At 39.0% G+C, this 14,009-nt stretch overlaps 1 protein-coding gene across 2 annotated transcripts in view; it reads right to left on the bottom strand.

Annotated features, from left to right (window-relative positions):
- Nucleotides 1–1,542: 1,542 nt before the first annotated feature.
- The window catches only part of TBC1D4 (TBC1 domain family member 4), a 154,710-nt gene continuing 142,243 nt past the window's right edge, over nucleotides 1,543–14,009 (bottom strand). For both annotated transcript variants that reach the window (XM_034758343.1, XM_034758344.1), the window contains 4 exons: nucleotides 12,775–12,934; nucleotides 9,693–9,862; nucleotides 7,664–7,840; nucleotides 1,543–3,863 (listed from right to left, as the gene is read on the bottom strand). In XM_034758343.1, the coding sequence (XP_034614234.1) occupies nucleotides 3,630–3,863; nucleotides 7,664–7,840; nucleotides 9,693–9,862; nucleotides 12,775–12,934 (741 nt within the window). In that variant the 3' untranslated portion in view covers nucleotides 1,543–3,629. The remainder of the gene's footprint in view (nucleotides 3,864–7,663; nucleotides 7,841–9,692; nucleotides 9,863–12,774; nucleotides 12,935–14,009) is intronic.

Raw genomic sequence — 14,009 nt, 5'->3', positions numbered from 1 at the left:
GGATGCAGCATTTACTAAGTATGCAAGAATGTGAAGTCCACAATGAGGACAACTGGGTGCTTCAAATTGCTGGACCTCAGAACCTCTATTACATCCTAGAATACCTCCATTTAGGCAACTCTGAGCAACCTGGGCAACATTGGAGTGAGGAGGTTAAGAAGCAAGGAAGCCTGGCTAATGCAATAGAAGGGATGACCACCACACAGACTGAGTGGCAGGATGGAGCACCTTCTCCAACACTTCTTACCTTAACTTCCCCACACCATCAGTTTAAATTGCATAAGGCATCATTCACTTCCTGTGGATTGGTGTGCATTGAGCAATAGTTTCAGAATTTCATCTTAGGAGGCGCGCGCGTGTGTGTGTGTGTGTGTGTGTGTGTGTGTGTGTGTGTGTGTAACAAGTGAATGTATGTGATAGGTGAATGTGGCATACAGGTTCTTTAAACTAACAATAGCTTTACACATGAAAGTAATAAACTGTACAGACGTTTGTAAAAGGGATGCTGTCAGGTTAAAAAAAAAAATCAAGGGAAAATGCTGCTCTGCTACATTCATACAACATCTTCCATTGTTTTGCACACATATCAGAGTGGAATTTGATTCCATATATTTTAATAAGCAAATTTCTTATCTGTGTAGCTAATACCGTAAATTATTAAAACAAAAGGAATTAAAAAGAAAGCTAGTTTATTTTTTGGATTTCCCTCATTTTATGAAAATGGCCTGTCCATTTTTACATTTCTGATGCTCATGCATTAGCTTTGCAAATACTGCAAGGAAATGTTTATGCAATACGCTCAACCCCTTTATTTTTTTTCTGCAAACCAGGAACACATTTTTATTGGTATTAGGTTTTATTGTTTATTTCAACTCATCTACCTTTTGGGCCTAAACTACTAATTAGATTTTTTTTTTTAAATAAAACAAGAATTGATAAAAAACTAGGGATTCAGGATGTAAACTATCGCATATAATGGTTTGTTATAAATATATATACATACACACCCTGAAAAACCTGTAACTAAAAGACAAATTCAACTATACTTTTGATTGTTATTCATCTTAAACAGATCTTTGTAGGTTTTATATTTGAAGCAGGCCACCCCAGAGACACATATGTTACAAATTACGCACATGTGCAGAACAAAGATCATGATGAGTGTCTCATAACATAGAATACATCGTGAAAAAATGGTTTGTCACCACTTGTCTAGCTTTTTCAAATGAGGGCACAAAAGGCGAGAGAGATTCAGATTCCTTCCTCTGAATTAAACAAATTCCCACAGTTATCATTCCTAACATATCTGTCTATTGAAAGTGAACAGATAAAAAAGGGAATTCAGGCTTTGAAATTTTGAAAAATATATTGTTTGTATAGTTTAAATTGTCATAATTTGCATTTTTCTTGTGTCCTTTTGCAAATCCTGTTTTTCCACACAGAGACTAAACAGATTCCTTAATTTTTCCATGAAGACAGCACTGTTCCAAGTGAGAAACTGGTACTAGAAATGTGGAGAAATGAAAAAAGCCAGACGCCATGGGAAATGCAGCAAAATTACATTTATTGGAAATTCTCCAGGCATCACATGAAAAAAATTGATATAAGAGAAACAGAGGATAAAGCACATTCAGTGCACCTAAAAAAAAAAAAAAAAAAGTAGTAGTATGTATCTGAATACCCTTGATCTTGTAATACACTGTACTGCAGTTCCCTGGGATTAGTTCCGTATATACATATTAGCTAAAATTTACTTTGAACAAACGGCAAAGAATTGCCTCGTCACTTGGCATTTTTCCATCTGGTGCAATGAAACATTATTGAAATACCAAGTCAGATTCCATGTAATTTTATACAGTGTAAGAGCTTGCACCCGACTGTAATAAGAAAGATAAATACAGTGATTGAATGAGTACTACCAAATAAGAAAACCACCGTGGAAATAAAACTAAACCCTGCAGCAATGAGCAGCAAAGCAGTGATTCTGTTGCTTTTTTTCCTTGAAATTAACATAAAGCATTGTGACATAGAAAGCAGTTACAGTCAACATTTGCTTTCCAATCAATCTTATGCGTAAATGACACTTTGCTGAATTTGGCACTTTGCTTGATTTTTATTCTTAAAAAACAAAACAAAAAAACCTGCCTGGAATATAGCATAAATGGTAAGATAACATGATCCATTTTAACATTCAAGTAACAACTCGGACATGAATTCTAAAATACATGTCTACTACATACAAATAAACCTTCTTGCAGATTTACACTAATCACAACTGGCTTTTTCAAATCTGTAGGCATCTTACTTATTGTCCTTTGGTTGACATACATACACTCTAAGAAATGACCTGGGCTTACCATCCTCTGTCTAGGACAGATTCACTCATGACAGGATAATTAAAATAAGTTTACAAAGAAGTGGTGATAACAGAATACAGGAATAGCCCAAAAGCATTAAGCTGCATTTATAATACCTCCTTTCAAATGTGTGTTTCAAACCGATGCTTTAAATTGAAAGGTACATGACATTTAAAGTCTGCTAGCTAATCCTCTTCCTATACAGTTTCACAGCACAAGCCTGAAAATTATCTGATGTATGTCTTTATCACGATGTATTTGGAGATTCAGAATGTTTAGAAATCCTAGCTTCCCACTTTATCCAGTGCCCCATTACACCTCCCACCCCCCAAAAATTAGCTATATAACTGTTGGGGGAATCAGTAAACTGTGTGACAACAGAAGGTCTTACAAGGTTTCTTTTGCATTTGAAAACCGTGTCCAGTTTTAAATACATTACCACAACATGTCACCTGTGGGAAATTAAGCTCAGAGTGCAGACCACTCTGCAGCCCCATTTCCTTCCTTCAACTTCTACTGTCAAACTCCTGGGGTGGGAGAGGCAGGAAGTGAGGTAACAACCACTTTTCTGAGTTGCTTTTTCCTGGGTTTTTAGTCTTTTGAGTTCTTTAGGCATAACTGTGACATAATGCCCGTCAATTTCAACGGGTATGCAGGAGTAACACCCTGACTGGCACATTCCAGGCAGCATATGGCATTATAATTCTCCCTATAAGAGCCACACGGTGACAGTCAGCCTTAGTTATTGTTATATACACGTCAGTAGAATTAATGACAGACACAGACACACAAGTTTACACAGAATTCCACAAAACATGTGAAACATGCTGTTCTTTGGAGGAAAAAAATACATTCATCTTTTTCAAGTATTATACAATTTTTATATAAAAGACACATTATCCTCATTTTGCTACAAGACAAAAGATATGCATCTAGAATGAAATTTTAATTTACCACCACTTTGGCTTTCATTAGTGAAGTTCTGACCTTTTCCTTTAAATCAACTCTAAATATACATCTACTTGTCACAATTAAATGCAACAGTCCTTTATTTCCCATTGTGATATATGTATACAACCATTAAAAAAAAAAAATCTATTTTGATAACCTGGGATTTGCATAATGAGAGTGACAAGGCCCATCTGCTGCTATGAGTGTCCCAGCACCGGTTTTAGGCAAACCACTACCTGCTGCCTTCCGAGTTCTTTTATAGCAGCATACATATCAATGCATTCCCTTCATATCTGAAATTATACCACCTGCAATTCTTACTTATGGCTTATTTCCTTGCTTTGTTCTATTGTTTGGGTTGGCATTTACTTCCTTCAGGAGCAGTTCACAGTCGGACAGTGCTTCTGCTGGCAGGTATTTTCTTATTTGCTCAACAGTCTTTTGATATGCCATCTTCTCTTGTTCCAGCGACTGGATTAAGCTCCGCATTTTGTTCTCTCGAGACAATATGTTTTCCAGGTTGGATTCCAGACTCTGAATTTTAGCATGAGCTATCTGTAAGTAGTAGTAAGAATATCAATTTACATTACCTTCTAAGAGATTCAGATTAAGACCTTTATTACCATGTGTGGTTGTACCCATTTGCCTCCATACAACTCATGGACATAATGTGATGATCTGTACAATTGTGTGAAATTATGAATTTTCTGTATGTAACTTTACAGGCTGCAGGTTTTTGTTTATTCTCCCTTGCCTTTCACATGCTAGACTGAAATTCCAAAGGGGAGGGATATAGGGCTGCTAATGGAAGGTCATTAAATTGGGATGGTCCTCTATTCAAATAGAAACATCCTAGACAACAGACTGGCTCCACCCAGGAGAATTGGTTTGCCAAGAGAGTGGTTGCCTGGTAAGGAAGACACCTGCTAAAGGCAGGTGATCTGGGAGTCACCTGACAGAGGAACTGGAAGGTTATAAAAGGAAAGGAACTGATCTATTTAAGGAACTATCTCTGCAGCATGGAGCACGGGTCACTTGCTGGAAGATTCTCTGCACCTTGAAGTCTTTAAACCATGATTTGAGGACTTCAATGGCTCAGACACAGGTTTGATACAGGAGTGGGTGGGTGAGATTCTGTAGCCTGCGTTGTGCAGGAGGTCAGACTAGATAATCATAGTGGTCCCTTCTGACCTTAAAGTCTATGATTCTAGGAGTCTATTTGGGGTTTTCAGCAATTTGGATTAACTCAAGCAGAGGGAGGTTACTGCAGGAGTCTGAAAAGGCAGTGGAACCCTACCCACCTGAACACAGATCATTCTGCAAAGGAAGGGTGACCTAGACGGTTTGTGGTTTTCTATATAATCTGAACACTGCATATTTCTTGTGTGATTAAGCAAAGAGCAATGGTGTTAGAATCCCTTACAACGTGTCTGGGAGATTCATCTGTTAAACCTGGCAGCTCTCAAAGGGGGATGCTAGACAAAGGATCTGCATCTTGAGTGCCTAGAGACCCCAAGCCAGCATTCAGATTCTGGAGGCTTAAAACACATGGGATCCAGCCGCTGGATCCTCTAATAGTCTGGTGAGTGGCCAAGAGGGGGTGCTCAAATGAACCTGTCACACCTACTTATACAGACACTGGTTCCATCTCTGAAACAGCGAATTTTAAAAATATTTATCTACGTACCATGGCTTCTTCCTAGCCTGACACTGCCCAAGGAACAGCTCAGATTCTAAGGATTCTTTGAAAGCTCTCTATGGGGGGTAGGCAAACAGAGGGAACTCAGATGAATGACTGTCGATAACAAGGAGTTGCAGCGGCAACAGATAAAGGCCCATGACTCAGCAAATTCTGTCCACAAGGAACAGACAGAAAGCAAATGGGAGCTTTCCAAAATAGTACCAAAGGAAGAAATGGACATTCTTGGCTTTGACGGGCCCTAACTAGCAAAGAGACTTCTGTAAAAAAAAATTAAATAACTGAGATAAGAAACGGTTACCAAGAGAATCTAGATATCTGATATGGAAGCCACGTTCCCTTTTCCAAGTGAAGATGAATGAGGACTACATGTGTGTTCAGTGTAAACCAGATTCCTTCATGGAGGAAAGCACAGGGCCATGAACAGTGGTGAATGTTTCTGGGAGAAATGAAGGAACCCTAACCAGATACTGTGATCAAATGCATCCCTGTATTCACACCCTACACACCATTGTAATAATCTTTGTACAAAATTTGCCTTGTGAGGTATCCTTTGAAAACTAACAACTCACTGGTCAATATCATGGCAAAATGCATGTAGCAACATTATATGCAAAGTTATGAACAGAAGCTGAAATTATGACTCAAGGTGTTTACCAGACCAATCAAAGGAAGCAGCCACTGGACTTTGGGAGAGAGCCAACCCAAAATTTGGTTAGTCCCATTGCTGGGAGCATGCAATAAGGGATTTTACCTTGAGCCAAGTCTAGTTTAAGTTTTAGCACGAGAAAGCATTTTATCTTTATTTCTCTTGTAACCAGTTCTGATTTTACACTTGTACTCACTTAAAAATCTCTTTGTAGTTAAATAAATATGTTTTATTCTTTAATTAAAACTAACCGAGTGTTGTGAATTGTTTAGGTAACTCCATTTCAAATAGAATACTGTTGGATATTGTTCTGTTACAGGAGCAACAGACCTAAAATATCTAAACTGCCCAGGAAAGGGCTGGACAGTGCAGAACATATATTTCGGGGGGAAGTTTGAGACTGGGAGTGTGTTGGGGTCACCCGAAAAGTGGTAACCAAGGCTGATGGAAGTCAGAGTCTGGAGTGTGCTGGCAGGCTGCAGTTATACACAGACATGCAGACAAGCTGATTGTGAGTGATCCAAGTTGGAAGCTACAGCAGCAAAAGCATTGTCAAGCCCTCAACATTGCAGGGCAGGGGTGACAGACCCTCACTGGTCTGGATTGCACCCCAGAATGTCATAGATACTATATATAAAAAAAGGAAACATCAGAAACGTGACAGATCGATACACAGGATAGGATGGTTATAGAGGAACAAGAAATCAGATGGAGGAATGTTGTAATTAGGTAGAATAGTAGAGATATGTAGAGGGAAAACATCTATGGAGCCTGCCAAGTCAGTCACCAAAAATAGCTATTCTACCCTTTTTGGAGGAGGAAAAGCTGGCATATTCTCAATCTGTTCCTAAGACAGACACTAGTCCAACCAGTAACCAAAAACCAAACTGAAAAAGGACCATCACAAGAAAAGAAAGTGCAAGTGATCCTGGTCAGCAGCTCCACAGAGACAACAATGGCCCACAAAAAGGTTCATAATAAATATCACAATACAGGTGCATGGTAGCTGGAAAAATTGTGGGGATTTTCCACTGAATAGTACACCTGGAAACAAATAAAACCAAGCAAAAGAAGATTTGGTATCACAGAATTATAGGGTTAGAAGGGAACATAAGGGTCATTTAATCTAGCCCCGGCCAAGATGCAGGATTTGTTGTGTCTAAACAATCCAAGACAGATTGGTTTCCAGCCTCCTTTTGAAAATCTCCAATGAAGGAGCTTCCACAACCTCCCTAGGCAGTCTGTTCCATTGTCCTACTGGTCTGACAGTTAGGACATGAATTTCTTCAGTGATCTGAAAATGGAAATAGAACTGAAGATGAGGCCTACAGGTGAACTTCTGAGATCCTTCCAGTGCTATATGAAAATAATAAGTAGATTGCTACTAAAGATTAACTGGTCTGGTATCATGGAAACAAGGCTATTGTATTTTGTAATACTGCAAGATAATACAAATGGGGAAAATAATCAAAATCCAGATAGCCAATGGGAGGTATGAACTTACAATGAAATCATGCTTTAGAATTGATAGGGAACATCCAATTGTATTTAAGTTTGCGAGGAGACAGCCAAAGCCCAGTGTGATAGAGTATGGATGAGCCAGATATTTGCAAACTGAAGAAAAAACAAAAAGTGAGGGGAGTGGAGGAACTGATTTATGAGAAGTTTACAAATGTTGAAGATGTACAAGTTATCCAAGAGATAATTAAGAAGGTGAGGATGGTCATAATCTACAGGTATTTGGAGAAAGTAAACATCAAGAAGGAAGAGGAATTATTTAAATGGGTACAGAGGACTATAAATGGAGTAAAAGAAAAAAATTACATCTAAAATACAAAACAAGAACTTATTGATTGCGAAAGCTATCTCCCAATACCAAGGTTTTTAAAAACCATTAAAAAAAAACAAAACCACAATTTCTTAAATGACTTTACAAGAAAATCCCCTGTTGGCTGAATTTTAGGAAAAATTTAATGCCTGGTGATCAAATTATCTTTGGCTATTTACCTGTAGCTTCTCCAACAAGTCCATATTTTGCCTCTTTAGCTGACTGTTGGCCCTCTCCAATTTCTCCAAAGGTTCACCATCATCACAGGGATTCAAACCTTCCTGCAGCTCATCCTGTAGTACATGGTACTCTACTTCATAGGCATGAAGCTGTTTGGAAATATCCATCTCAAAAACCTACCAGGAGAGGGGAAAAAATAATTTTGTTTACAACAGAGAGCATTAATTTATTTTGATTAATTGGCAATTCTGCTTGGTAATTAAAATATTAAGTAAACCATCTAGCATAGACTTCATTGCCCCGACTAGAAAGGAACAATATTCAGGGGAGATTTAATTGGGTCAATTATTTTATGAGAATACAGCTGATTGGATGTCAGGTTCTCAGACCCTGTAGAATTATTCTACTGACTCATCCAACAGCCAGACCATATGGCTCTTATCAGCTCTAACTCAGAAATATAAGAGGTGAAGAGAAAGATATTCGAAGATACAAGTGGGAGTTAGCGCTCATTGACTATACAGACCCTCTCCTGTACGGACAAGAAGGATGATCCAGTAGTAAGGGCAGTAGTCTAAGACTTGGGAGATATGGGTTCAATTCCCTGCTCCATCACAAACTCCTCATATGACACTGGGCAAGTCACTTAGCCTCTCTATGCCTTAGTTCCCATCTGTAAAATGGGTGTGATAGTATTTTCCTCTTCAGAAGGTTGTTGTGAGGATAACTACATTAAAGATTGTGAGGCACTTGCACATTACAGTGATGGGGGTTATATACGCACCTAACAGATGGACTGCCTTTCTGAGCCTTTGAAATATGGCTTTAGAGAGGCTCTAAAGGAAGAGAGAGAGACAAAGGCTAGGGCAACACCAGCCTTGCAGGGGAAAGTCTTAGAAACAGTCAGCTCAGCAGAAAACTCAGGCTCGGATTGACGTTTGCTGTTTTTCAGGTGATTCAAATCTAAGCAACTCTAGATTGTGATCATTATTGAACACACACACTGAGCGACTTCTCCCTCTAATTTAGAGTTACACTTAATTCCTGATAACCCAATGAAGTTAATGATGATGCATGTTACTATTATTGTCTTATTGCTTTTTATCATATATTGTTAGGCATAGTAAGAACCACACATACCAATTCAATGTCCATGGGGATAGTAAGGCTCTAACATGGTATCCCCAACCAGTGAGGTCAGGAATTTGAGAACCATGTTTGAAAAAGCATAATAGAGTAGAACAGATAGGCTGAGACATGGGTTGGCTAGCATTGTTTTCTGGAAAAAAAAAATCCTTTCCCCATTGGTCAGGGAAACTGCTAGCAACAGCCATGTCTGAATGGGTTGTTGCGAACATGATTTTAAGCATAGTGCTAACTGGGTCATAAGGATTTTCTAAAATTCTCCCAGTGCTTCAACTAAAGGTGCTCTGAGAAAAGAAGTTAGGGTTTGTTGTTAAGATACGGTACTGGGACTGAGACGCCTTCCCAGCTTTATCACAGACTTACGATGCGACACCTCTCGGCCACAGTTGCCCTTTGGTAAAATGGGAATAATAATTCACAGGGTGTTGGGATGATTAAGCTTAAAACATTTTTTAAGTGCTCAGATGCAGTCCATCACAATTCCTAGCTAAACGAAGTCAGAAAATCTTCAGTTTGATACAGCCTCTCTCTCTCCTCAGTGAAGGCTGAATTTTTCCAGTGACTTGTCTCAGACAGGAGAGATCATTTATTATAAAATACCTTTTTTTTTGCCACTCACCCTTAGTTAGTGATGGATTTTTTGAGCAGAGTAGAGGCCATCAAAACTATAAAAAAATTGATCTGACCTACAGATTACAAGTATAGTCCAGAAAATAACTCCTTGAATTTACCGTCATAGCAACTGAGAGGGGATCTAATTGATATTATATAAATTGAAGTAAGTGACTCATCATTAGCAGAGACCCCTGTATTCATCTTAGGGTTAATATGTTATAAATAAGTCACATGGAAAGAAATAAAGGGGAAAAAACCCAACCTTACCTGGGTAATAATCTTTTCCATTTGAAGCTTAGTCATGTCTGGGATAGTGCCTTTAAGGAAATCAACAATATTCTCAAAGCTCTCACATTCCATTACAAGTGCTTCTTGGCTGCTAAGTAGACTCAGAGCTACCTTAAATATGACTTCAGTTCCTTGAAGAAAGATAATGTCTAAAACAGAAAAAAAATTGTAAATACATTGAAAATAAGGATTAAAATTATTTGGGTTAATTTTTGTGCTGGGATACTTTCCTTTGCCTTTCTATATTTGAGCAGTAGTAAATTGTGGAGGGAAACGAATGTAGGGTCCATCATATTTTGACTATACTGTTTTCATTACTTAGAAGATACCACTATTTCAGCATCAGCTTAATAAATGAAAAAAAATGTACAAAAAAAAATCTTTTACTGCCCTTTTACAAATGCAGTGCTTTAAGGAAAAAAAGATTGTATGCTTGTTGGACAAGCACACTCTGAAGACCTATGAAGTGTGAAAGGCATCTGAGTATTGTTATAATGTATGTGATATTAACCATATTAGGAGGAATGTATATTGTTAATTTAAAATTAAACAACAACAACCATACATTTGTTATTGGGAGCTGATCATTAAATGTAATACAGACTGACATAATTAAGAAATGACTATTTTATCCTACTGTTTGCAAGGTAGTAAATTGCAACTTCATTACTGGAAGGTATAGAAGCTCTTTAAAAGGCTAAAAACCTTACACATGTCTAAAACTCATAGCAATGCTTCTGTTGTCAATAATTTAAGGCCCTAATCCTGCAATCTGATCTGCTTGGGCAGATCCTTATGCCCAAAATGGGGTGATGTCTTAGCCCCACTGAAGTAAATGGAATTTTTGCCACTGACCTCCACAGAGCCAGGAGTCTCATTAAAAGCTAACTGGGCTCTGCAAGGGTTCAGGAGTCTGTCTGAACAGATGAGATTGCAGGGGGACTAATGCACAATGTTTCTGGTGTAGATCCAGATGCTGTACCTTGCTATATTTATTTAGGGAAAAACCACCTATGATCCTCCCTCCAAAAAAGGCAACTCCCTGACTTCAAAGTCTATTGGAGCAACAAAACATGAGAATAATATTCTTAAACAAAATGCAAAATAAACCAGAGTACTTATTTTTACTATTTTGCTTCTGTAAAGACAAGCACGAATATAATGAATGAAAACAAGAATTTAAACACTCACGATCATTATAGAGAAATAAATGAACCAACACCTAATTCTCTAAACTGGCCCCAAAATAGGAAATAAAATGTAATTAAGTCAATTTTTGTTCTAAAAGCAAAAAGAGAAAAAATATTAATGTGACTTAGGAAAAAATAATTCAAAAAACAAACAATAGGATAGAAATTAAGCAGCCACTTTGAATAAAGTAGAAATTGAAAAAAAAAATTGAGAGTGCAGAAACACTTCACAAATGCTACAAAGGAAAAATTGAAAGCAACTTACTATTGATTTAAGAGATATCAAAGTATGCAATATATTTTTCTCACTTCTTGATAACTGTAATATATTACAGTATCTAGATATCTGTCCAAAAATACAACAAACTCCCACAAAGTTGCATGCATAAAAAGTAATTTTTGAAATGAAGAAATTTGAAATTATTATTCCTAAGCTATTAATAAGATGCAGAAATTGCTAACCATCAATGTGATCCTATAAACACTTACTACTATGAGTAGTTCTATTGAAGTTATTGTAGTGAACACTGCCCTGTAGTGCATCAGACCCTAAAAGGTTATTTAAATAGAAAATGAAATATACTAAAGTTGAAAACTGTTTAATTTTAAATACCTGAATAGCTAAAATTATTCATGAAATCAAAACTGAGTATAGTGTTCAAGTTACTGGATTCAATGGCTTACTTTAATGAAATCTACAGAAAGAAATGCAGTGCACTGAAAACCTATTGCATCATACTTTTCTCCATACTGACACAATTCAGAGTTTAGAAGTCCCAAAACAAGACTAATTCTTGAGATATACATACTGCTCTTGAGTATAGTTTGTTCCTATGCAAAATAGGTTTAATACCTGTATCATCACTAAGGCTATATTTTAGTCAGGGGTATTTTTAGTAAAAGTCACAGACAGGTCACGGGCAGTAATCAAAAATTCACAACCAGTGACCTGACCATGACTTTTACTAAAAAATACTTGTGACTAAAACTTGTGTGGAGGGGTGTGTGTGGCCTGGGGTGCCGCAGGTTCTGGAGGAGGGCGGCGGTGCACAGCCCAGGACCCCTGCTGGTGCTGGGGGGGGGGGGCAGGGTTGACAAGGCCAGCAGGCTCCCTACTTGGCTCTGCACCTCCCAGCCCCCAGCAGCAGCAGCAGAGTTTTGGTGTGGGAGGGGGCAGGGTGTTGGGGCACAGGACAGGGTGAGGCGGGCTCTGGGCAGTGCTTACCTGGGGAGCTCCCTGGAAGCTGCGACATCCCCCTTGCTCGGCTCCTAGGTGGAGGTGTGGCCAGGCACCTGTGTGTGCTTTCTCCGCCTGCAGACACCACCCCTGCAGTTCTCATTGGCTGTGGCTAGCAGCTGAGCAAGGGAGATGTCGCCACTTCCGGGGAGCTCCCCAGGTAAGCACTGTGCAGAGCCTGCCCCCATCCCACACCGAAACTCTGCTGTGGGGGAGCAGCACACGGTGGCCCAAGACTTTCCCAGAGGAAGCAGCCGCTGCAGAAGTCATGGAAAGTCACGGAATCCATGACTTCTGTGACAAACTCGCAGCTTAATCAACACTGTTAATGAATTAAGTTTCTGATGTCTACTTGACATTTAAAAGTAAAGAGTTTTTTTTAAAAAAAGCTTCCGGAATTAAGTCTCTATTCCGTAACAATTTCCTGTTGCCCGTTTTTTCCTTCAGTTTAACAGCTTTCACTCTGACTTTATTAAAAAAAAAAAAAAAAAAATTTGTGGCTGACAACTGGAACAAGTTATATGGCATTATCTATTAGTATATAAAACAAAGTGCAAAATATTCCCATGTATGTTTTCCCTTACATTATACAGGATATTGTGTTGCTTAGGACTGTGATAAAACACTCTCTTACCAAAAACTCTGGCTACAAATCCTAATGGAAACTGAGAAGCAAACAACGTGAGAAACCAGGGTGCAGCATAAAGACTGGGGCTGATTTCATTCTCTTCAAGATGATTATAGAGGTCTCTGTGATAATCATGGAGGAGTCTTGAAAGTTGATACATCTGAATCTATAGTAAGTTTTGAGAAAGATTAAAAAAAAAAAAAAAAAAGTTGAGCTCTTCTCCAAATTTTTCAATCACTTCACAATGCACTTCAGGTGAAATCAACCCCAGCACAGAAGGCCCAGTAAAGTGGAGCTTAAGTGAAGTATAGGCCCTGTGTGGATCCTCTACCTTTGGGTGAATTTCAATCTCAATGAGCTAAAACCAAACACTTAAAGAAGGAGCAGTTTGAACCAGACCATTTATTATTGAAGAATCATCTACATTCACAGATTCTAGATTTTAAGGCCAGAAAAAACCATTATGATCATCTAATCTAGACTCCTGTATAACAGGGCATAGAACCTCATCCAGCAATTCTTGCATCAAATTCAATTACTCCAAATTACCCTCCAGGTCAGCCCCCTCTCACAAAAACAAACCCCACAGAGAAACCACCCCATCCCATTATGGATAATAGTCCAGTGGCCACGGCACTCACCTGGGATGTGGGAGAGCCAGATTCAAATCTCAGCTCTGTACGATTTAGAGCAGGGACTTGAACCCAGCTCTTCCACACCCCAAGTGAGTGCTCTAACCCATGGGCTATTGTCTGTAGTGGGGTAGGTCTCACTCTCTCCTATTGGAGCTGTTGCATTTTGGATAAATAGTTAAATATTCTTTGTGCCAGAGTGGCGGGGGGGAGGGGAGAAGAGGAAAGCGAGCGATTGACTATAGCCTAGTGGTTCAGGCTCTCACCTGGGATGTGGGAGAATCAGATTCAAGTCCTTGCTCCAAATCAGGCAGAGTGGGGATTTAAATCTTGGTCTCCCACATCCCAGGTAACCACTGGGCTACTGGATAGACTGGAATGGATGGACACACGCATGCCAGACAGACCCCAAAATTCTCACTCCTGTCTTTTGTGTGCAGCCCAAACCAGTAGCTGTGCTCAGAGCATGCCTACTGTATTGGGTCCCGCATACAAAATAGGTGGGGGAACAATTAGTTTGAGAATCTTGCTGGGGCTTAGACGTGAGTAAGGGCTCTGAGCAGCTCGTTAGCTGGGGAGGCAATGCCAGAATTTAGATGACTTTGCACA

Source organism: Trachemys scripta, chromosome 1, assembly GCF_013100865.1.
Source record: "Trachemys scripta elegans isolate TJP31775 chromosome 1, CAS_Tse_1.0, whole genome shotgun sequence".
Lineage (NCBI taxonomy): Eukaryota > Metazoa > Chordata > Testudines > Emydidae > Trachemys > Trachemys scripta.
The sequence above is the reverse complement of the archived record's forward strand: the minus strand, read 5'-3'. Positions and strand labels throughout refer to the sequence as shown.